Here is a 22,327-nt window from a genome sequence, read left to right as displayed (position 1 = left end):
CCACAGGTGCTGCCCGCCGAGGCGACGCGGGGCACGGGTGCTGCGAATCGGGGTCTTGCCGAAAGCTGCGGCGGCGGTGCCGCGCCGGCGTGGATGCGGACGGGGCGGAAGGCAGGCAGGGAGCAAGCGTGAGACGGAGCAGTGCCGAAGCGTGGCTGGGGCGCTTCCGGCGCGGGACGGGGACGGTTGCGGGTCCCCGGACCCTGGTGCTACATCCGCGGGGCCAGGCTGGTCAGAAGGAGGGCGATGCCCCGGTGAGCCGGGATGGCACCCTGGTGCTGCCATCACCTGCACCGGCGGCTCGGGGCATCGCTCCTCCGTCCGGGCGTGGTTTTGGCGTAGCTGCGTCCCGCCGGTGCCCCGTGCTGCGGTGACGGGTGCCCGGCGGGCGCAGGGGTGCTGCGGGAGCAGCGGTGTCGGTGTCGAGGGCAGGCGGCCCCGGCCGCAGCGGGCCGGGAGCCACGATGGCATTGGCGGTGCAGAGGGGAGCCTTGGTGCGTGCAGGCAGGGTGCAGGCAGGACACGGGCAGGTGCTGGCGTTGCTGTGGATGGTGCTACTTGTCTGGCAGCTGCAGGTGCCGCGAGAGGTCGGTGGGTCCGGCTCGGTGCGGGGGCATCGCCCCACGTCCCCAGCGCCCGCTGGGGTGGCCGGATCCCGTGCCCGGTGCTGGAGTGGAGGGGCTCCGGCGGGGGCAGGGACTGGTGCTACGGCGCGGGGGAGGCTCACGGAGGGTCTCCGGCCCCGTCGCCGTCTCTTCTCTAACTGTGAAAGGTGCCGGGGGTCCACGGGCAGGCGGGGGCCGCCGGCCGCTCGGTGCGGGGTGCTGGCTAATTGGCAGCGAGCCGCGCCGGCGGCCCCGGGGTGCTGAGAGGTGCTGGGACCGACGGCAGCGGGGGCGGGCGGGGGGCGGCCCCAGGGCCCCCCCCCACCTCCCTACCGCGCCTGGTGCTACCAGGGGTTCAGAGGCCCCTCTGTCGGTGCGGGGAGCTGAGCCGGTGCAGGGCGGCGGGGGGCACCGCGGGGCCCAGCTTTGCCGGGTGGTAAAGGAGGCGAGGCGGGACGCGGCACCCCGGCCCTGGGCGCCGAGCCACGGCTGCAGGCTCCGGCTTGGCCCCAGGGCCGGGTCCCGTGCAGCCCCGCAGCGCCGGGGCGAGTCCGGCATGGGACGGGTGCGCCGGGTGCCGGGTGCGAGCTTCGCACGGCCCTGCAGCGCTGTCTGCGGGTCCTGCATGGCGTCGCGTGTGAACCCTACGTGGCCCTGCAGCGTCGCATGCGAATCTCGGGCGGCTCCGCAGCACCAGCTGCGGGTCCTGCACCGCCCTGCGGCGCGGTCTGCAGGTCCTGCACGGCCCCCAGCACCCGCTGCAAGTGCTGCCTGGCCCCGCGGCGCTCTTCGCAGGTCCTGCACGGCCCTGCAGCATTGCACGTCGGTCTTGCACGGCCCTGCAGCAGCGCCTGCGGGTCCTGCGCGGCCCTGCGGCACCAGGCGCGAGTGCTACACGGCCCTGCGGCGCTGTTGGTCAGTCTTGCACGGCCCTGCAGCGCTGGGTGCTGGTCCTGCAGCGCTGGGTGCTGGTCCTGCAGCGCTGGGTGCTAGTGCTGCACAATCCTGCAGCACCATTTGCAAGTCCTGCGCGGCCCCGCAGCGCCGGGCGCAAGTGCTACACGGCCCCGCAGCAGGGTTCGGGGGTGCCGGCGGGCCCCGCCGCGCCGTGCCGGCCCGGTGCATCCTGCAGCGCTTCCCTGGGACCCTCTGGGCCCCGCGGCGCCTTCTGCGGGGTGGGTCCTGGCCGGCTCTGCAGCGCGCGGTGCCGGCCCGGTGCGGCGTTGGCGCGTCCCAGGCGGCTCCTGCACCCGCCCCGGGCGCCCACGGCTGGGACGCCCGGGCCGGTGCCGGAGCCGGTGCCGGCGGGAAGCAGGTTCCCGTCGTGGCACAACTGGAAAGGCGCCGGGCTCGGCTCGGCGGTGCCGGGGGCACGTGGGCAGCTCCGCGCCAGCCGCCGGCGGTGGTGGGGACCGTGGGGATGCCTGGGGAAAGAGTTCAGTTTTTAACGTACCCGACTCACATCTTTTTTTAAAACAAACAGACAAATTTTGTTGCACAGCCCTAGATGAAACTAAAAAAAAAAAAAAGCCTAAATTCCTTAAGATCTGCAGAGGGAGTAGGTGACAAACACGGTGCTAAAACATTTTATTAAAAATATATATTGTTAAATTAAGTCTGCTGTCTGGACAATGACTGTTTGTTTTGTTTTCTTGTAGTGGAGTTTCAAAGAGCACTATTATTTTACTCTTATATATTATTATTAAAAAAAAAACAAAAAACAAAAAGGCATTTTAACTTTGTACTTGAAAACTAAACGAGAGATTTCATGTGTTTTAGCCTAGACATTGAAGTAGCTGACGCTTAACTATTTGTGGGGAATCATGTACTCATACCGAGGAATAAACGCGTAGAGTTCGGTACCCTCCTCTCCTATGATTTGGCTCAGCCCGCGCCCGACCGCCACATTCCCGGCAGCGCCGGCGGCACCGCCGCGGCCGCCCCGGCCCAGCGTCCCCAGCTGCTCTTCCCCCCCCCACACCCCCCCCTTTTATTTTCTACTTTTCTCTCTCTCGGTTCGTTCCTTTTGTTTTTTGTTGGTTTGTTTTTTTAGGGTCGCTTCTCTATTTATTGCCGCTGAATACTGTGCATTTCACCGTATGGTTCTGGCCCGCGGGGCTTGCCCGGCACTCTGTTGTATCTGTGTAAGTATTGCTCGTGACATAGCTGTTCTGAACTAATTAAAGGTCAATGCGTGCAGCAGATGTAGAAAGTCTGTCCGTTCCGCTTCCATCCCATCCTCCTTTTTATTTTTCTTTGGTGCCCAGAAGAGTATAATACAGACGAGCTCCTTTCTAATGTACTTGTGCTGGAGAACACTTGAATAAATGTACTGTTTTTGTGCAAAAAAAAAAAAAAAGAAAAAAAGAGGAAAAAAACAAGAGAAAAAAAAAAAACCAACCTCCCTGTGGTCTCTGTGTCCTCTCGGCATCTGGGTGGGGGGGGTCCCGGTGGGTGCTGGAGTCCTGGTGCAGGTGCTGGGGTCCCAGCGAGCGATGGGTGGGTGCTGGGGTCAGGCAATGGTGGGGTCCCGGTGGGTGCTGGGGTCCTGGTGCAGGTGCTGGGGTCCCAGCGAGCGATGGGTGGGTGCTGGGGTCAGGCAATGGTGGGGTCCCGGTGGGTGCTGGGGTCCCAGCCTCGGGTGCAGGGGGGGCTGCGGGCTGAGCCCGGCACTCGGGGCAGGTCACTGGGGGCTTTGCTCGTGCAGCACCGGGCGTGGGGGTGCAGACTCCCCCCCAGCACAGTGGGACCCCGCGTTTCTGCCCCATGAGCCGCAGGTCAGGAGCCTGCCCTGCACACCTCCTGCCTCAGTTTCCCCTCCGGCTGGGCGGCACGGGGCGGGTGCTGAGACTCCCGGGGACCCCCCCAGTCCCTACGCCGGACCCCGAGGTGGCGGGGTGATGAGCCCAGGGGACCCCTCGCAGGACAGAGCCCAGGAGAGGGGCTGGTGGGGCGAGGGGACCGGTGGGTCACGGGGACGGGGATGGGGTGGTGGCGGGGACGGGCTGGGGGGGCTCGTGGGGACGCTGTGGCTCAAGCGGCACCCCGGGGCCAGGGAGAGGACCCAAATCCCCACCCACCCCCCCACAGCTGGGGGGTGCCCAGGGCCAGGCTGGGTCTGGGGACGGCAGGGACGGGTGACACGGGCCTGGAGATGGGGCGGGAGCAGCAGAACTGCCCAAAATGGGGGAGAACCGAGTGGGGGCTCTCCTGAGACACCCTGACCCCCCAGAGGCTGCACCCAAGGGTGCCCAGGGGCTGAAGGGCCTTGTGAGCCCCTCCGGGTCACCTCCAGAAGGTGACAGGACAGGAGGGATGATCCTGGGGGTGGAGGACATCCCCGAACAGCCGGTGCTGAGCGTGTGTGCCCACGCTGGGACGTGGGGTCTGGTGGGTGGATACGGGTGGGCGAGTGGCAGGTGCGGTGGGTGGCTCGGAGAGCCGTGCTCTGCGCTCGGTGGGGTTTGCAGGTAACACTTGCAGGCGATGCCCCAGGGGGGCTGGCATCTACATTGGGAGGGCTGCAATCCCCAGGGACCCGGGCAGGCTGGGGGGGACCTGGGAACCTCCTCAGGTTTACCCAGGCCAAGGGCAAGGTCCTGCATGTGGGTCAGGGCAATCCCAAGCACAGCTCCAGGCTGGGCAGGGAATGGATGGAGAGCAGCCCTGAGGAGAAGGACTGGGGCTGTTGGGGGACGAGAAGCTCCCCATGAGCCGGCAAGGTGCGCTGGCAGCCCAGAAAGCCACCCGTGTCCTGGGCTGCGTGTCCAGCAGCGTGAGCAGCAGGTCGAGGGAGGGGATTCTGCCCCTCTGCTCCGCTCTGCTGAGACCCCCCTGCAGTGCTGCGTCCAGCTCGGGGGTCCCCAGGACAAGAAGGACACGGAGCTGTTGGAGCCAGGCCAGAGGAGGCCACGGAGATGCTGCGAGGGCTGGAGCCCCTCTGCTCTGGAGACCTCAGGCTGAGAGAGTTGGGCTGGTTGAGCCTGGAGAAGAGAAGGCTGCGGGGAGACCTTGGAGCCCCTTCCAGTCCCTGCAGGGGCTCCAGGAAAGCTGGAGAGGGGCTGGTGCCAAGGGCAGGGAGGGACAGGCCAAGGGGAATGGCCTGAAGCTGCAGGAGGGGAGATGGAGATGGGATGGGAGGCAGCAATCCTTCCCTGGGAGGGTGCTGAGGCCCTGGCCCAGGGTGCCCAGAGAAGCTGTGGCTGCCCCTGGCTCCCTGGCAGTGGTCAAGGCCAGGTTGGATGGGGCTTTGGGCAACCTGGGCTAGTGGAGGGTGTCCCTGCCCATGGCAGGGGTGGCACTGGGTGGGCTGTGGGGTCCCTGCCCACCCAAACTGTTCTGTCACAACCAAATTTGCAGGGACCAGTCACTCTGCTCGAGGACTGAGCCAGGCTGGAGGAAAGGGCCAGCAGGGACCTTACAAGGACAAAGGCAAAGTCCTGCCCCGGGTGGGCAGTGCCCCTGGCAGCGACACAGGCTGGGGCAGCTCTGCTGGAGGGGACACAGGGGTCCTGGCAGACACGAGCTGAACTGCAGCCCCCAGCGAACGACACGAGGCAGACGTCAAACCCAGGACGGGCTCAGGTGAGGCCACCGCGATGCTGAGGGGACGGTGGGACCTGCCCTGTGAGCAGGGGCTGAGGGACCAGGGCTTGGGGGGCTGGGGAGGGAAAGGGACCTGGGGAGCTGGGGGTCCCCGAGGATGGGATGGGATGGGGATGGGGATGGGGATGGGGATGGGGATGGGATGGGGATGGGATGGGGGTGGGATGGGGATGGGGATGGGGATGGGATGGGATGGGATGGGGATGGGATGGGATGGGATGGGATGGGGATGGGGATGGGATGGGGGTGGGATGGGATGGGATGGGATGGGGATGGGATGGGGGTGGGATGGGGATGGGATGGGGATGGGATGGGGATGGGGATGGGATGGGGATGGAGATGGGGATGGGATGGGGGTGGGATGGGATGGGGATGGGGATGGGATGGGATGGGGATGGGGATGGGGATGGGATGGGGATGGGGATGGGGATGGGATGGGATGGGATGGGGGATGGGATGGGATGGGATGGGAATGGTATGGGCATGGGATGGAACAGCAGATCCCTCCAGCAGCCCTGACCCAGCCCCATGTCCCCACTCAATGCACCAGCCCTGGCACTGCCGGGCACCGGGAGCCACATCCTGCATGTTGGGATCCCCGATGCCACCGGTCCACCGTGCCCCGTCCCCACCCGCTCGGAGCCTGGGCCACTGAGATGGGCCGTGCCATGGCTAGCAGGTGTGACTGGGGGCTGCTGGGGTGCGCTGGGTGATACTGGGCTGTGCTGGGTGCTGGTGGGATCTGCTGCACTGTGCTGGGCGCTACTGAGCACCTCTGGCCTGTGCTGGGCACAGCTGGGTGTTACTGGGCTGTACTGGGTGTTACCGGGCACAGCTGGGTGTTACTGGGCACAGCTGGGTGTTACTGCCTGTACTGGGTGTTACTGGGCACTGCTGGGTGTTACTGGGCTGTACTGTGTGCTACTGGGCTGTATTGGGTACAGTTGGGTGTTACTGGGCCGTACTGGGTGCTACTGGGCTGTACTGAGTATTACTGGGCTGTACTGGGTGTTACTGGGCACAGCTGGGTGTTACTGGGCTGTAATGGGCTGTACTGGGTGTTACTGGGCACTGCTGGGTGTTACTGGGCTGTACTGGGCACAGCTGGGTGTTACTGGGCTGTACTGGGTGTTACTGGGTACAGCTGTGTGTTACTGGGCTGTAATGGGTGCTACTGGGCACTGCTGGGTGCTACTGGGCTGTACTGGGTGTTTCTGGGCTGTACTGGGCACAGCTGGGTGTTACTGGGCACTGCTGGGTGTTACTGGGCACAGCTGGGTGTTACTGGGAGGCCCCTACGGGGATGTCATGGGTGGCCATGCAGGAGTGATGTCATGGTGTGGGGGTGTCCGGGGGTGCCATGGGCGTCATGGGGGAATTACCTGGGGGGTGTCAGGAGGGGTATGGTCGGGGTCTAGAGGGGGGCCGGGGGGGGTGTGTGTCCATCCGGGGGGGGTCCATGGGGGATCGGGGGGGGGGGGGGTCCATAGGGGGTGTCCATCCATGGGGGGGTGGGTGTCCATCCATGGGGGATCCATAGGGGGGGCCATCCATGGAGGGGGCCATGGGGGGTGGGGGGGTCCATGGGGGATCTGAGGGGGGGGGTCCATAGGGGGGTCCATAGGGGGTGTCCGTCCATGGGGGGTGGGTGTCCGTCCATGGGGACCATGGGGGGTCCGGGGGTCCCCGGGGTCGGGGGGGGTCGGGGTTACTCGGGGCCGTCCCCGCGCGCCTTTGTGTCGGCGCCCGTCACCACGGCAACCGCGCGGGCAGGTGGCCGCCGCTGGGCGGGGTCCTGGTGCCCGGCCCCGCCCCCTCCACCTGTCAGTCAGGCCACGCGCAGCCCACCCTGCTGGGGGGCTTAGCCCCGCCCGCAGCGGGGAAGACGGGCGGCCATTGGCCGAGGCCTCGGGCAGGCCCCGCCCCCCCCGCGCAGGTTTGGTTGAGAGACGATCGCGGACGGGGAGCGCGGCTGGCGCAGCCGGAGCGGGAGGTACCGGCAGCGGGAGGTACCGGCAGCGGGAGGTACCGGCAGCGGGAGGTACCGGCTGGGCTGGGCTGGGCTGTTGCCGCACGTCCCCGCAACGGCGGGACCTGACTCGTCGCGACCGTATCGCGACGGGCGGGGCAATCGCGACAGGTGCGTGCATCGCGACAAGCGGGACTGCCGCGACAGGCGAGGAGGGGGACTAGTGCCCCGCTCCCCTCCCGCGCGGGCCGCCTCGCGGAGGAGCATCGCGGGGCGGAAGGGTTAGGTGCGGCCCCCGCCCACGTACGGCGAGTCACCTGTCGCGACAGGGCGATCGTGTCGCGACAGCGCCGGGGGTCTGCTCGGCGGGGTGTGGCGACGCGGCCGCCCCGCCCGAACGGGCTCGGCTCCCTCGCCGCCGCCGTGTCGCGACCGGGTGCGGGGCAGCAGCAGGGGCGCGGAGGAGCGGGGACCCCGGGGCGCGGCGGGGAGCCCGGGGCGGGGGGGGGGCGGGGGGGGAACGGGCGGCGGGGGCGGGCGGGGGTCCCGCCGGGCCCGGCCCATTGTTCCGCGGGGCTCCCGGGCGGCCCCGCCCCGGCTCGGAGCATCCTTTGTGCTGGGCGGCACCGGGCTTTGTCTGCGGGGCCGGGACCCGCCCGCGCCCCCCGAGCCGGCACCGGGCCCCGCCGCCCCCCGCCCCGGGCCGCCCCCCCGCCCCGCTCCTCGCCCTGCCCCGCACCCCGCGCCGGGGGTGGGCACCCGGGGGGACCCCCCGTAGCTCCGCTCTGTGCCCGGGGATCCCCCCCCGCCCCGGCCGGCAGGACCCGGGTTCGGTGCCCGCCGCGCTGCCGCAGTGCCGGCCGTGACGTGCCCCCCGGGACGGGGCTGGGGGAGCCCGCCGGCCCCCCGGTACCCCTCTGCGGCGGCAGCGCCCCGCGCTCGCTCGGGTGTGGCCGTGCCACGGCGTGCGGCGTGCCGCGGAGCCTGCCGTGCCAAGGTGCCCGTGGGGACCACGACCGGCTGCTCGCGCGCCCGCGGCATCCCGGGCTTGGCGGCACGAGCGCCGGCTCTGCCGGAGCATCCCCGGCCCTTCGCCCGTGGATCGTGGTCCCCTGGTCACCGCGGGGGCAGCCCCGGTCTCCCCGTCCCTCCCGGGGTGCTGGCTTGGTCACCCCGGCACCGGAGCTCATCCGGCGGTCAGCGGGCCCCTGGCAGCGGGGTGCGGCAGCCCCGGCCTCTCGTGCAGCACCGGAGCGGGACGCCGGCTCCCGGCCTGGCTGTGCCCGAACCGAAGCCGAGGAAGGGGCAGGGCTGGGGGGGACGTGGCGGTCGTGACCCCCCAAGAGGCATCTCCTGGGCAGGGGCGATGCCCACCCAGCTGCCGCCGCGGGCAGGCGGTGCTCGTGGTTTGGTGTCACCGGCGGGGCTGATCCTGCCCGGGAGCGGACGGTCACCGGGCCCGGCCCCTGACAAAGGAGGGTCCCGGCCAGGGCCCAGCCGGGGGGGTGGGTGCCGGGGGGCTCGCCGGCACAGACAAAAGCGGGGGGCGGTGGAGGGGCCGTGGCAGGCCAGGCGCGGGAGCAGCCCCTCGCCTCGCCTCACCGCACAATGCGGCTCTGTGTGCGTCCGCGCCGCAGCCCCCACCGTCCCGGCACAAAGGCTGGGCCCAGCGGCCACCCCGGCCCCAACAGGTGCCCCCCCGGCAGCCCCCGCCGGGGCAGGGTCCCTTTGTCCTGCCGGGGTCACAGCTGTCCCCGCGCCCCCGCCCTGCCAGCCCCCTCGGCTCGGGGCCGGCGGAGCAGCCGGCGTGCGCTGGGGGGGCCGCGAGCCCCCCGAGATGGCCGCGCTGCTTTGTATGCCGGGAAGCACCGCCACGGCCCCCCGCCTCCCGGGGCTCGGCCGGGCTGCCGGCAGCGCCCAAGGACGGCCGAGCCGGGGGCCTGCGGTACAGGGCTGCCGGCTGCGGTGGCGGGGCCAGGCGGGGGGTCCCTGAGGATGCTCGTGGCCCCCCCCAGCACTGACGCTGCGTTTCTGCCCTGCCTGGGGAACCTGTTGTCTCACAGAAACCTCCCGCCTCACCGAGCAGCTGCTGCGGCCTGATGCCGGCGGTGCCACTGCGCCGCAGCGGCTCACCGGGGCGCGGGCAAGAGCCCGGGTGTTTCCAGGACAGGCTGTGCCATGCTGGCACTGCGGCACAGGCCGGGGCACCGGGGGGAAGAGCCCCTGGGGGTGCTCGGTGTGCGCCGGGAGGGACTGGCGTGCCGGGCAGTTGGCAGTGGGCAGCCTGGGCTGGGCACGGGGACCGGCGTGACGGCCGGAGCGGTGGCTAGCGGTGCAGGAGGCGGGGGGGGCAGTGATGGCCCGTCCTGGGGTTGCGGTGCCGGGGTGGCAGGGCTGTCCCTGGGCTGGGTCCCCGAGGAGGGGGCAGGAAAGGGCCCCGGCACAGCGGGGTGGGGGGAGCTTGGTGGCGGTGGCGGCTCCGTGGTGGCCAAGGCCACGGGCAGCTTGTCGAGCTGCCAGCCCTCGTCTGTCCATCGTGTCCAGCCCACGCTGGGCTCGCCCTTGCCTGCGTCCCCGAGCGATGCTCTGTCCCCACAGCCAGTGCCGTGCTCTGCCGCGCTCACCCCCGTCCAGCACGCCCCTGGCAGCCACCCTCCTCCCACCCCACCCGTGGGGCTGTGGGGCTGGAGAGCCCACCCCGGCCCCTGCCAGACCTCCCGGATCCAGCTGGCAGCACGGTCCTGCCTGCGCGGCACCGGGTGGGCCAGGGTGGGTCAGGTCCCATCCGCATTTGTGGAGCACCGGGCACGGCGGGTGCCCCATCCCCCCATCCCACCCATGCCGGGGGGCCCTGCCCATGCCGCACGGCGGGGAGATGCTGCGGCACCGCCGGGAGCCGGTGCAGGCTGCTCCCCGCACGCTGCCGCGCTCCAGATCTGTCCGTCACAGCAACCCGCTTTCATCTCGGGGTGCCACGCGCCACTTCGCTCCCACAGCCCCGCTCCTGCGCCGCGTGAGCACCGTCCTGCCCGGCACACCCCTGCCCTGGGGTTCCAGGGGGGCAGCGGGCATCACCGCATCTCCCGTGGGCATCACCGCGTCTCCCACGGTCCCTTGCCCCGCCAAGGTCAGTCTCTGCCCCGACCCCTCGCCCCATCCCCGCTGTTGCTGGCGCGGGGGCTCGGCAGGTCTCCGGTGGGGGCCGTGCCCTGCGTCCCCCTGGGGCTGGCAGTGCAGCCGCGGGTCCCCTCGGCCTCCCAGGACCTGTTCTCCTCTGCCGTCCCTCGGCAGCCGGTGCACACCGAGCCGGTGCAGCGGTGCATGGCGGTGGCATTCCTGGCAGGGTGGGGGCCGCCTTTCCCAGGAGGGTTCCCGGTGGCAGGGGGGGGCTCCCCGCAGGACCGCGGCAGGGGCTGGCTGTGCCGGGGCAGAGCAGCGGGACAGGGCACGGGGCTGGTACCGGCCTCACCCACGGCACGGCTGGCACTGCCATCGCGGAGCCCCGGGGCAGGAGCCGGCCCAGGAAGGGGTCCCGGTGCCCCCCGGCCCCAGCGCCATGGTGGTCCCGTGGTGGACACAGCTGCTCACCCTCCCTGGGCAGCTGCTCCTGCCCGTGGTGCTGGGAATGCTCAGCTGCCGGCAAGGCCCAGCTCAGCCGCGCTGGCCGCCACGGCTCCCCGCCAGGTCCGGCACCCGGGGAAGCCATTTGCTGCCGAGCCGGTGTTTTGCTGGGCGGCTGGGAATTGCTGGCACGTCCCTTTGGAGCGGTGCCCCGGCATCCGCACGGAGCAACGGCAGGGCTGTGGGGGTGCCGGGCAGCCCCTCGCCACAAGGGACCGTGCCCCGCCACCAGCACCCTCTGCCCCATGGCTCGGCGCTGGCCCTGGCGTCGTGGCAGGGACACCGTGCACCGTGCTCGTCCAGGGCACTGGGGTCGGGTGGGCGCTGGGGTCTGCTCACACCGGGGCTGCTCGGTGCAGGCCAGCCACAGCCAGCGCCGCCGTGGGCTTGTGCCGGCGAGGCCGGGCAGTGCCGTGCTGCCCGCGTGTGCGCCCTGGCCTTTGTCTGCGCCGGGCACGGCCCGGCAGGCAGCACCCCGGGGGTCCCTGCACAGGGTCCCTGCCCACCTCGTGTCCCCGGGGCGCCCGCCTGTGCCGTCCCCGCTCAGACGGGTCGATGGCGTTTGACCTTCATCTACCGGATGAATTATGGATCGTGTCTGGGGAGCCCCCTCACCGCCGGGGGTCGAGGCGGCACAGGGGCAGCGCGGGGGCTCCGGCACAGCCAGCACCATGTGGGGCCGTGGGGTGGGTGCTCGCCCCGCAGGGAGAAGCCCCAGCACTATCCCCTCGGCACGCGCGGCACCGGCAGCCGGGGCTCGGCCCCCTCCCTCGCCCTGGGTCCCTGCCCGCAGCCGGGGGGGCAGGAGGGCAGCGTGCGGTGCCGGCAGAGGTGGGGGCCCAGCAGTCCGGGGCTGGGGCTGGGGCTAGGGGTGGGCAGCGCTGGCCGAGGCGCAGGCTCACATCGCCAGAGCAGGGGGGCTCGGCAGGGCAGCAGCTCCTGACTCGGTGCCCAGGCCCCCCCTCTCCACGGATTTCCCGGGATAATCCAGCGTTGACATGGCCCAGGGCGGGGGCGGCCATGGCGGACACGCAGCCACGGGGCTGCCCGACACCCTGCCTGCTGCCTGCGCCGGGTCCCGTGCCGAGAAGGGCGACCCGCCCCCAGCACCGGGCTGGCCCGGGACCCCCAGGAGTGGGCGACGGGGGTGAGCCCTACTCGGCCCCGGGGGGCTGTGTGGGACGGGGGCAGCCAGCGGCCGCCCCGGGGCTGACGCCTGCCCTCGCAGCACCATGCTGGCCAACGCGGCCACCATGCGGATCCTCATCAAGGGGGGGAAGGTGGTGAACGACGACTGCACGCTGGAGGCGGACGTCTACATCGAGAACGGCATCATCCAGCAAGTGGGTCGCGAGCTCATGATCCCCGGCGGGGCCAAGGTCATCGACGCTACCGGCAAGCTCGTCATCCCCGGCGGCATTGACACCAGCACCCACTTCCACCAGACTTTCATGAACGCCACCTGCGTGGATGACTTCTACCACGGCACCAAGGTACCGCCCGGCCGTGGCCCCCCCCCGTACCCCCCAGGCTCTGCCCGCGCCCCGAGCCCCGGCGGGTGGGTTTGCTCCCAGCTTGGGTGCCGGCGGGTGCCGCAGCGGGTCGGCGTGGAGCATCTGTGGCCGAGGGGGATGCTGGGCAGGCGAGAGTTTGGTGGCCGGGCCCCAGCGGCGGGAGCCGCGTGGTGTGGGCAGGGTCTCTGCCCTGGCATGGCAGGCAGCCGCCTGCGTCAGCTCCCCGGCAGCCTGGCGTGGCACCGCCTGTCCCCATGTCCCCATCCATCGGGTCCCCTTGCTGGGAGCATCCTCCTCCCCCGCCAGGGCTGTGGCACCCCGTGCCGGCACGGGGCCCCCCTGCTCCCCGCACGCTGCTGGCCGGCAGCCTGGCTCTCCTGCCCGGCCGCGTTGGCTGCCGGCCCCGGGGGGGGGCGAGCAGAGGGGTGGGTGCGCCGAGAGGGTCCCCAGCAAAGGTGCTCTCTCTCCCGCGCAGGGACCCCTCGGCGCAGACCCTGCTACGGGGGGGATGCTCATCCAGCTCCGGACCAGGGCACGGCAAGCCCGGGCCTGGTTCTGCCAGAGGCACCTAAAGCACCAAGGCTGCCGTGGGGGTGCCAGCCCGGCTGGGGGCCCTCCCAGTGCCGCAGGGCCCTGCCGTGGGCCGGCGGTGCCGTGCACCGGGTGCCGCTGCCTGGGGGTGCCGAGGGGCCGGCGTGGGCTCGTCCCGGGCAGCGCCGGGGCTGCCTGCCTCCAGCACCCCATACAGAGCAGCCATTGTGCCGGGCCGGCGCTGGCCGTGCCTGGCCCCGGGGTGCCCAGCAGCCCTGGGCAGGGGGCTCGGATTTGCCACGGCTGCTGCGGCAAAGGGGGGAGGGTCCCATGCAGCGGCACAGTGAGGGGTCCGGAGATGTGCCGGAGAGCAGGGGTTCGGCGCGGTCACCGCGGGCGCCCCGTGCCATGCCTGCTCCCCATCCCCATCCCGGCAGGCTGCCTCACAGCACCGTGCCGGCGTCGCCGGCCTGCGCCAGACCGCCAGGGCCAATTGATAAAGGAGCTTTGGGGATTAGCCGGGCCGGGTGAGCCGGGGACACCGCCGGGTGCGACGGCGCCCGCCCTGCTGCCCACGCGTGCTGCGGCGGGGGGGTCTCCCTGCCCCCTGTGCTGCCGGGGCTGGGCTGAGCAGCCCCATCCTGGATCGGGCCCCACACCAGGGGTGCGGCTGGGGGGGCTGCGGGGGCTACGGTACCTGGCCCGGGCAGGGCGTCCCCCGGCACCCCAAATCCAGCGGTTGGTGCTGGGGGGGGGGGGCAGTCGGTGCCCCAGTGGGCAGCATGAGGCAGGATGGGGCTCTCCAGATGTGCCATGCGCCCAGATGTGCCGCTGCAACCGGGCAGCCGCAGGCAGGACGAGGGCGCTGCGGGGGGACAGTTGCACCCCAGGGTGATGCGGGGGGGATCCCTGCCTGCAACGGGGTCCAGCCCAGGGCCCCCACCTACCCATGGGCAACGCCGTACCCCGAGCCTGGCTGTCCCAGCCCGGCAGGATTAGTGCCGTCCCGCGGCGCGGGCAGCACCACCGGGGGCCGTTCCCCAGCGGGGCGACTCCACACCCCCCCGACCGCCACTGTCCCCCGTGACCCGCAGGCAGCCCTGGTCGGGGGAACGACGATGATCATCGGCCACGTCCTGCCCGACAAGGAGACCTCGCTGCTGGACGCCTACGAGAAGTGCCGCAGCCTGGCCGACCCCAAGGTCTGCTGCGACTACGCCCTGCACATGGGCATCACTTGGTGGGCGCCCAAGGTGAGTCCGGCAACGCCGGCACAGCGCGGCTCCGGCTCGCGGCACAGCGAGTGCCCAGGAGCAGCTGCTGCGGCCGGGGCTAATTCCCGGCCCCGCTGATCCCATTAGCTGCTCGTTGGGGTGGGCTGAGCCCCCAGGCTGCCTTTTGAGCTGCCTTGATCCGGGCTCAGCGGGGCAGGGGGTCTCCATGGGGCTGAGCCCCTCGCCGGGGCGGGGAAGGAGCTGCCGCTCTGGGAAGGGCACTGGGGTGCCCGGGCATGGCAGTCCCGGCCGGGGGGGGACACCCCATCCTGCAGCACGACCCCCACAGGTGCTGGCCCTGCTCGGCGCCCGGACCCCGTCCCATGGCTCCTCAATCCCCACCGAAGCTGCTGGAGCAGGGTCAGGCCGGGCTTGAGCCGGGTTTGAGCCGGGAGACCCCGGCCCTTGTGTGCCCCGTGGCCCGGCCAGACCCCCCCAGGCAGCGAAGGGGATGGGTGGGGATGGAGCGGGTGCCCCCGGGTGCATCCCAGCGCCGGCACACCGGGGATCCAGCCAGGCCAGGGCCAGATCGTGGCGAGCAAAATCCTCCCCGCTCCCCCCCAGCATCTGTCGCTCCCCGGCTCGCCCCGCAGTGCGTGCACAATCCTGCGTCTCACGTCCCCAGGGACGACGTGTCGGTCCCTGCCCCATGGCGGGGGGGGGGGCATCCCATGGCTGCCTGTGCACCCCGGAGCGGTCGTGTCCCCCCCACCACGCTGACCCCCCCTGTCCCGGCACAGGTGAAGGCGGAGATGGAGGCGCTGGTGCGGGAGAAGGGGGTGAACTCCTTCCAGATGTTCATGACCTACAAGGACCTGTACATGCTGCGGGACAGCGAGCTCTACCAGGTCTTCCGGGCCTGCCGCGACATCGGTGCCATTGCCCGGGTCCACGCCGAGAACGGCGAGCTGGTGGCCGAGGTGAGCGCTGGGGACCGGGGATGCCCACGGAGGAGCCCGGCGGTGATGGGGCAGAGCCCCCCGTGTCACCCCCAGCCTGACACCCCCCTCCCCGTTCCCTAGGGAGCGAAGGAGGCGCTGGACCTGGGCATCACGGGGCCGGAGGGCATCGAGATCAGCCGGCCCGAAGAGGTAGGTGACTGCTGGTGGCCCTGGACGTGGTTGGGATGCTCGGGGGCACCCTCATAGCTGGCATCGCCCGTGCGCCCATCTGCACGCCACGCACATGCCGTCCACACGCACCATTTGCACGCCCGTCTCTGCACCGCTTGCACGCTGTCTGCTCACCCATCCGTGCACCAGCATGCCTATCCACGCACACCCCCATCTGCACACCCATCTGGGACGTTTTGCCGTGCCGTGCATCTCACCGCCGGCTCTCTCCGCAGCTGGAAGCCGAGGCCACGCACCGTGTCATCACCATTGCCAACAGGGTGAGCGCTCCCGAGCCGGGTGGCCAGGACTGAACCCCACCATGGGTCCGCACCGGGGTCCCACCTGCCCCGAGCGAGCTGGGTGTGTGGCACATGGTTGTGCCGGAGTGCGGTGGGCATCCCACCTTCTCCCGTGGCTGGGGCATCCCCTTCTGGCGCATTTTAGGGTGGGCACCCTGGTTCCACGGGGGGGGGGGTCCCCGCACCCCAGTAGGGGTGCGGGGACCCCCCCCCCCGTGGAGCCAGGGTGCTGTGGTGGCACTGACCCCCCCACCTCTCCGCAGACCCACTGCCCCGTCTACTTGGTGAACGTCTCCAGCATGTCCGCAGGGGATGTCATCGCTGCCGCCAAGATGCAAGGTAGGGGGTCACACCCCCCCCCAAAAAGCATCGCCCCCCCCCCCCCCATGCCGGAGGCAGGATGTGGCCCCTCCCCAGGGCTGGTGGGGGGGGGTGGGATGTGGAACCCCCCTGGGTCCCGGACTCAGCATGGGGAGGGGGGGTCTGGACCCACTGGGGGGGGGGGGAAACCTCCGTGTCCCCCAGGATCGTGGCCATGCGGGTGGGAGTCCCTGGCCACGCCCACCAGGCATCTGGCCACGCCCACCAGGCATCTGGCCACGCCCCCGCAGCCGGAGCCCCCGTTCTCCCACCTGCCTTGTAGCTCCGCCCCCTACAGTGGAACAGCCCTTAGCTCCGCCCCCCGCGCTGTAGCTCCGCCCCCCGCGCTGTAGCTCCGCCCCCCGCGCTGTAGCTCCGCCCCCCGCGCTGTAGCTCCGCCCCCCGCGCTGTAGCTCCGCCCCCCCGCAGTGCGGGCTCCTGCACGCGCGTGTGTGTGTGTGTGTGTGTGTGTGTGTGTGTGTGCACGATCAGGCGTGAGCCCGTGCAAGGCCACGGACGTGGGGCACACACTGACACAGACGTGTGTGGACAAGGGCGCGTGTGTGGACACAGACACACCCACAGACACGGGACACACGCAGGGCACCGGGAGTGACACGGGCGCGTGCAGGGCCGTGTCATGTGCAGAGGTGTGGGCACACACGCAGAGACACGTGGGGTCTCACACAGGCGGGAACGGACACACGGACACAGGAGCACGTGTGGGGGTGTGGTGCGTGTGCACACGTGGGCCCGCAGCCACCAGGCACCCGCAGCTCTACTTGCACAGACGCGGGTCGCAGGCGTAAGCACACGTGTGCACACAGGCACCTGCCCAGACGGGGGCACACACTGCCTGCAGAGACACCGACATAGGCAGAGCTCACACGCACACCTTGCACACCTGCCCGTGCACGCCCCTCCCTTGCACACCAGCCCCACGCGTGTGCCTCCGCCCCGGCAGGGAAGGTGGTGTACGCGGAGACGACCACGGCACATGCCACGCTCACCGGGCTGCACTACTACCACCAGGACTGGTTCCACGCCGCCGCCTACGTCACGGTGCCGCCGCTGCGCCTGGACACCAACACCTCCGCCTACCTCATGAGCCTGCTCGCCAAGTGAGGCACCCCCGGCACCCCGCACGCCCCGGGCACCCCTCTCCGCGGGCCGTGCTTCCCTGTCCCCCTCCCCGGCTGCCGCGCTTGCCGGCGCTCTCCAGGCATCCCCGGCGTCCGGCATGGCCGGGCGTCCCGCTCTCGGGTACCACGCCGTCTGGCTGCCCCGTCGCCCCGGCATTGTGCTTTTGGGGACCCTGCTCCCCCGGTGCCGTGCTCTGCAGACACCTCACCCTTCGGGCACCCTGCTCCTTGGGGTAGCCCCCCATGCACCCCCATCCCCAATACCTCACTTCTTGGGCACCGGCTTTCGGGGCACCTCGGGTGCCAAACACCGTGCTCCCGCAGGGGTCTCGCTCTCTGGGTGCTGCACTTCCCAAGCACTCGCTGAGCACCTGGGATGGGTGCTGAGCTCCCCAGGCACCCCCCTGCTCCCCAGGTGCTAAGCTCCCTGGGCACCCCCTCCATGGGCACCCCACTGCATGGGTGTACCATTCGCTGGGCACCCCGCTCCCCAGGCACCCCACTGTGTGGGTGCTCCATTCCCTGGGCACCCCACTGTGTGGGTGCAGAGCTCCCTGTGCACCCCACTCCCCAAGCACCATGCTCCCCTGGGCACCCCCACTCCCCGGGTGCTGAGCTCCCCGGGCACCCCGCTCCCGGCCGGCTGACCGTGGCCGAGCCGCCCCAGCCGTGCCGTCAGCGGTGCTGTGCCGTCCTCCCGCAGCGACACGCTGAACATCGTGGCCTCGGACCACCGGCCCTTCAGCACCAAGCAGAAAGCCATGGGCAAGGAGGACTTCACCAAGATCCCCCACGGCGTCAGCGGGGTGCAGGACCGCATGAACATCATCTGGGAGCGAGGCGTGGTACGGGGCCCCCCACCCCTCCCCTGCCCACGGGCACCCCGGGACGGGGCTGGGACGGGGCTGGCACCCCCTGGCTCCGGGGGGGCTCGGCAGTGGGTCCGGCGTCGGGGCGAGAGGGCCCTTTCCCCGGGTCCCACGCGACGTCCCGTGGGGCGATTGCCCTCCGGCCTGGGGCGGGCGAGGTGCCCCCCAGTACAACCCAGCGCTCCCAGCAAGGGGCACGGCCCCGGCAGCATCCCCCGGGGGGCTTGGGGCAGCCCAGGGCACGAGGGACGGGGCGGAAGCGTCTGGGCAGCGCTGCAGGGCCGGCGCAGGATGCGGCCCCAGCACATCCTCACCCCCGGCTCCGGCGGCAGGTCGGGGGCAAGATGGATGAGAATCGCTTCGTGGCCGTGACCAGCTCCAACGCCGCCAAGATCCACAACCTGTACCCCCGCAAGGGCCGGATCATCCCCGGGGCCGACGCCGACGTCGTGGTCTGGGACCCCGAGGCCACCAAGTAGGTGCAGCCGGTGGGGGGGGGGGAGCCGGGGAGGGGGCTCCCCGTGCCGCCGGCCGCCCGCTCACCGCCCCGTCCCCCCTCCCAGGACCATCTCGGCCAGCACCCAGGTGCAGGGGGGGGACATCAACCTGTACGAGAACATGCGGTGCCACGGCGTGCCCCTGGTCACCATCAGCCGCGGGCGCGTGGTCTACGAGAACGGCGTCTTCATGTGCGCCGAGGGCACCGGCAAGTTCTGCCCGCTGCGCTCCTTCCCGGACTCCATCTACAAGAAGCTGGTGCAGCGGGAGAAGGTAGGGGGGTGGCGGGGGCCGTGCCGGCGCTGTGCCGCGCCGTGGGGCAGGGCTGCGCCGTGCCTGGCTCCTGGCTGCCGGAGGGGGCGAGGGAGGGGGCGGCCATGGTGGTCCCAGCGGCGCGGGTCAGCGCTGCCGGTGCTGGGAGGACAGGTCTGTGCCACGTCGTGCCGTGGTCGGTAGCGCCCTGGAGCATCGCACGGTGGGAGCGCAGCGTGCCACGTGCCGGGGACGGGGAAGGACGGCAGTGGCAGTGCCCAGCTGGGGGCGAGCGCCGGCGGTGGGGTCCCTGGGGTGGGCGTATGATGGAGGACTCCCCCCGCCCCGCTCCGCTGCCGCCCTTCCCCGGGCCCTTGCCCGCATGGCGCCGGTGCAGAGCGTTTGGGGACGGTCGCCCTGCGTGATGCTGCAGCCAGCGGTTGTCCCGACACGCGTGCAAGCCACGGGCCGAGTGTCGGGGTCCCCTGCACCGTGCCCCCCCGGGCTGTCTGCCTTGGCCAGGTCCCCCTGCGCAGCCCCCGGTGACCCCACGTGCACCGGGGCAGGGACAGGAGGGGACCCCGGGGCGCGCGTCTCCGGGCTGCAGGGCAGGTCTTGCCCACGCTCGGGGGGTTCAGACGCCCCTCTCCTCCCCTCTGCCCCCCTCGGTGCCCCGTCCCCTGCCTGGCCGTGCGCCCCAAGCCGGCAGACCCCGGTGCTGGGGACCGCTTGTGTCCTCGCACCTTTCGCCGGCCATGGGGGATGCGCCGGGGGCTCGACGTGGTGCTGGTGCTGCGCGGGAAGGGGCCGGCCGGGGGCCCCAGCACGGTCCCGGGGAGCCGATGCCCAATGCCGGGGTGCCCGGCTGGAGCCGTGTGTGGCTGGGGGGGCACCGGGGCGGCACGGGGCAGGGTCCTGCTGCTGCATCTGCACCGGCCACTGCCTGCCTGCACCGGCCGCCCCGAGCACCCGCCTGCGTCTCGCTGCTGGGGGGGCTTGGCATTGCCGGGGGATGGGGCAAGGGGCTGCGTCTCCGGGGTCACCCGCCTTCCCCTGCCCTGGCACCGCTCCACGCCGGCACCTCCTGCACCAGGACCCCCTCAGCCCGGCCAGCATCCCTCTTGGTGCCCCCCCCTCCCCTCGCCACAGCATGCCCTGGCCCCCTTCCTTCCCCCCACACCCGGCTGATCCGCACCCCGCTGTAGGGCAGTGACCCCCCTAACCCCGCTCGCACCTCGGGGCACCCCGTGCTCCCCCCGCGCCCCGGCCGCAGCCCCCCCACGGCGCGGTGCCGCCCGGGCTGACCCTCTCTCTGCTTTTTCTTTCCCTTCCGGCAGAGTTTAAAGCTGCGGGGTGTGGATCGCACCCCGTACCTGGGGGACGTGGCCGTGGTTGTGCATGCCGGGAAAAAAGAGACGGGGACGCCCCTGGCCGATACGCCCACCCGGCCTGCCACGCGACACGGGGGCATGAGGGACCTCCACGAGTCCAGCTTCAGCCTGTCCGGTAAGAGCGGGGCCGCAGCGAGGGTCCCGGCAGCCCCGGCCCCCTGCCCAGACCCCCTCAGGGCTCACCGGCGACTCTCCGGCACCACCCCGGGGTGCCACCCCCTTCTCCTGGGCAGGGGCCGTGCCGCCCCGGTGCTCCCGGAGCAGAGTAGGGAGCTGACCCCATCCCCGGACCCGCAGCCCCCCCAGCCCTCACCCATCCCTCCCCGCACCGTCCGTCGCGTGGCTGCGCTGGCGGGGGTCCGTGCCGGGCAGGGGGCAGCCGGGGCGGGCAGGACGGAGCCGGCGCGTGCGTTGTGTTTGGCCCCGGCGGGCACCTTTGTACCGGGGAGCAGGACCGGAGGGATGGGGGGGATCCCTGCGCCTCTGGCTGGCACCCACCATCCCACCACGCAGCTGCCACGGCGCTGCCCTGCGCCGGACAGGACCGAGCCGCGTGCCGTGCTCGGGTGGGAGTGGGGCTGGCTGCGCCCCGCTCCCTCGGCTGCGGCACTGCGTGTTGCCCACGCTCACCGTGGCTCAGTGCCAGCCGTGCCGGGGCCGGCAGCCTCGGGTGATGTGTCCTGCCGGCACCCCGCTCAGTGCTCCTGGCAAAGCCAGGGCGGCTCTGGCCCCCCGGGGTGGGACGCTGGGGCCCGGGCCGTCACGTCACTCCCAGCACGGCCAGCGCTGCACCAGGCTGTGGTGCTCCGGCGCTCACCCACCACGTGCGGCACAGCCGAGGGGGGAGCGGGGCTGCAGGGGTGCCGGGGGGGGGGACGGGACACGAGCACCCGCTGTCCCCACGGTGCCGGCAGCAGGGCTGGGGGTACCGGGGTGGCCGTCGGGCTCTCACCGCGGTGCCGGCAGCCCTGACGCCCGCCCGTCCGTCTGTCCGGCAGGTTCTCAGATCGATGACCACGTTCCAAAGCGAGCTTCGGCCCGGATTCTCGCTCCCCCCGGAGGCCGGTCGAGCGGCATTTGGTAGAGCCGGGGACCTGTCCCCCAACTGAGGACCAGGCGCCGGCCCCACGCCGCCCCCCCACCCCGGGACCCCGGCTCCGGCGGGGCTCCCCTCGCACCGGGGGGCCCTGCCCGGCCCCCGGCTTGCCCGCAGGGCCGTGTCGGCAGCCTGAGCCGGCGGCCGTGCGTGGGGGCCGGGGGGCCGCGGCCCGGCCGGCGGGAGGGGACGGGGGCAGCGGTGGGCCTGCCCCGGCCCTTTTCTGTTTGCACGTTGGGTTTGGATCAGTGAATTTTTGACTTGTTTGTGCATCACGTGGAAATACTCTGAAGTGGTTTGTGTCACTAGCGTTAGGGGAGAAGCAGGGACCCCCCCTCCACCCTTCCCACCCCCCGGGCTGCCCCCCATCCCTGCACCCCCTCCGGCCCTCCCCTCCTCTCCCACCCCGGTCCCACGCGGGACGCGTGAGTCCTTCGCACGCCCCGGCAGCGAGCGGCGGCATGGCATGCGCACACCTGCACAAGCGTGGTACCGGCAGCTGCCCGCTGGCACACGCGTGCACGCACACATGCATCTCTCTGTGCAAAGTGCCAGCGGGCTCCTCGCTGCCGCGTGTGTGCGCACGTGTGCGTCACACCGTGCACGGTCTCAGTGACACGCTCATAGCACACGTGCACCCACACGCGCACCCCCCCGTGCAAGGTGCCAGCGGGCTCCTCGCTGCCACGTCTGTGCACACGTACATTGCGCTGTGCATGGTCTCAGTGAGACGTTCATTGCACACGCGTGTGCACACCTGCACTCCTCCGCACGACGGCGGGTGCCTGTTTCACGCTAGGCCGGGAGCACCCCTCACCCCGGCCCCTCCACTCCCCCACCGCGGGGCTCCCGGGGACCCCGGTGCTGCCGACGCTCCCGGGCACCCGCGGCACGTGCCGGCTGGGCGTGGTTCCACGCACGCGTGTCCCCGGCGGACCGGGGTCCCCGTCGTGCCCCCGGCCGCGTGCTGGTGCTACGGGGTGGGTGCCCCGGCCCCCCGCCCCCTCCCCAGCCCGTCCCACGGTAGCGTCAGATGTGAATTGTTCCTTGTGCACTTTTCCCCTAGATGGTCCCTGTAGGTGTGCGGGGGGCCGGGTGGGCGCAGCCCAGCACGGGGGGTCCTGCCCCCCCCGGGTAGTTCATATCGGCCGTTTTAGGAACCTGCAGTACGTTTCTGTTTGCTCAT

At 71.4% G+C, this 22,327-nt stretch overlaps 1 protein-coding gene across 7 annotated transcripts; it reads left to right on the top strand.

The window, feature by feature from the left end:
- The first annotated feature begins 7,146 nt into the window (after positions 1-7,146).
- On the top strand, positions 7,147-22,033 carry DPYSL5 (dihydropyrimidinase like 5). 7 transcript variants are annotated; one of them, XR_012834962.1, is made up of 14 exons: positions 7,147-7,219; positions 12,029-12,293; positions 13,940-14,098; positions 14,860-15,039; positions 15,142-15,210; positions 15,468-15,512; positions 15,797-15,872; positions 16,858-17,014; positions 17,739-17,880; positions 18,237-18,379; positions 18,468-18,675; positions 19,992-20,160; positions 21,044-21,689; positions 21,805-22,033. XR_012834962.1 is itself a non-coding variant. In XM_075750199.1 (13 exons), the coding sequence occupies exons 2-13, from the start codon at positions 12,033-12,035 to the stop codon at positions 21,127-21,129; spliced, it is 1,695 nt and encodes a 564-aa protein (XP_075606314.1). In that variant the 5' UTR covers positions 7,203-7,251; positions 12,029-12,032; the 3' UTR covers positions 21,130-21,740. The 7 variants fall into 7 exon arrangements, 1 of the variants encoding a protein (XP_075606314.1); XR_012834960.1 differs by having other exon boundaries at positions 7,157-7,235; XR_012834964.1 differs by having other exon boundaries at positions 7,165-7,203.
- Positions 22,034-22,327: the final 294 nt, after the last annotated feature.

The sequence above is a fragment of the Balearica regulorum genome, chromosome 3 (genome assembly GCF_011004875.1).
Source record: "Balearica regulorum gibbericeps isolate bBalReg1 chromosome 3, bBalReg1.pri, whole genome shotgun sequence".
NCBI lineage: Eukaryota > Metazoa > Chordata > Aves > Gruiformes > Gruidae > Balearica > Balearica regulorum.
This window is presented reverse-complemented; position numbering and strand designations above follow the sequence as displayed.

What these genes read in the sequence shown, in the direction of transcription:
- DPYSL5 (XM_075750199.1), top strand. Translation starts at nt 12,033, where the DNA reads ATGCTGGCCAACGCGGCCACCATGCGGATCCTCATCAAGGGGGGGAAG. An exon ending in CGCTGCCGCCAAGATGCAAG is followed by an intron (nt 15,873 to 16,857) that starts GTAGGGGGTCAC and finishes CCGCCCCGGCAG; the next exon opens with GGAAGGTGGTGTACGCGGAG. An exon ending in TGGGACCCCGAGGCCACCAA is followed by an intron (nt 18,380 to 18,467) that starts GTAGGTGCAGCC and finishes CCCCCCTCCCAG; the next exon opens with GACCATCTCGGCCAGCACCC.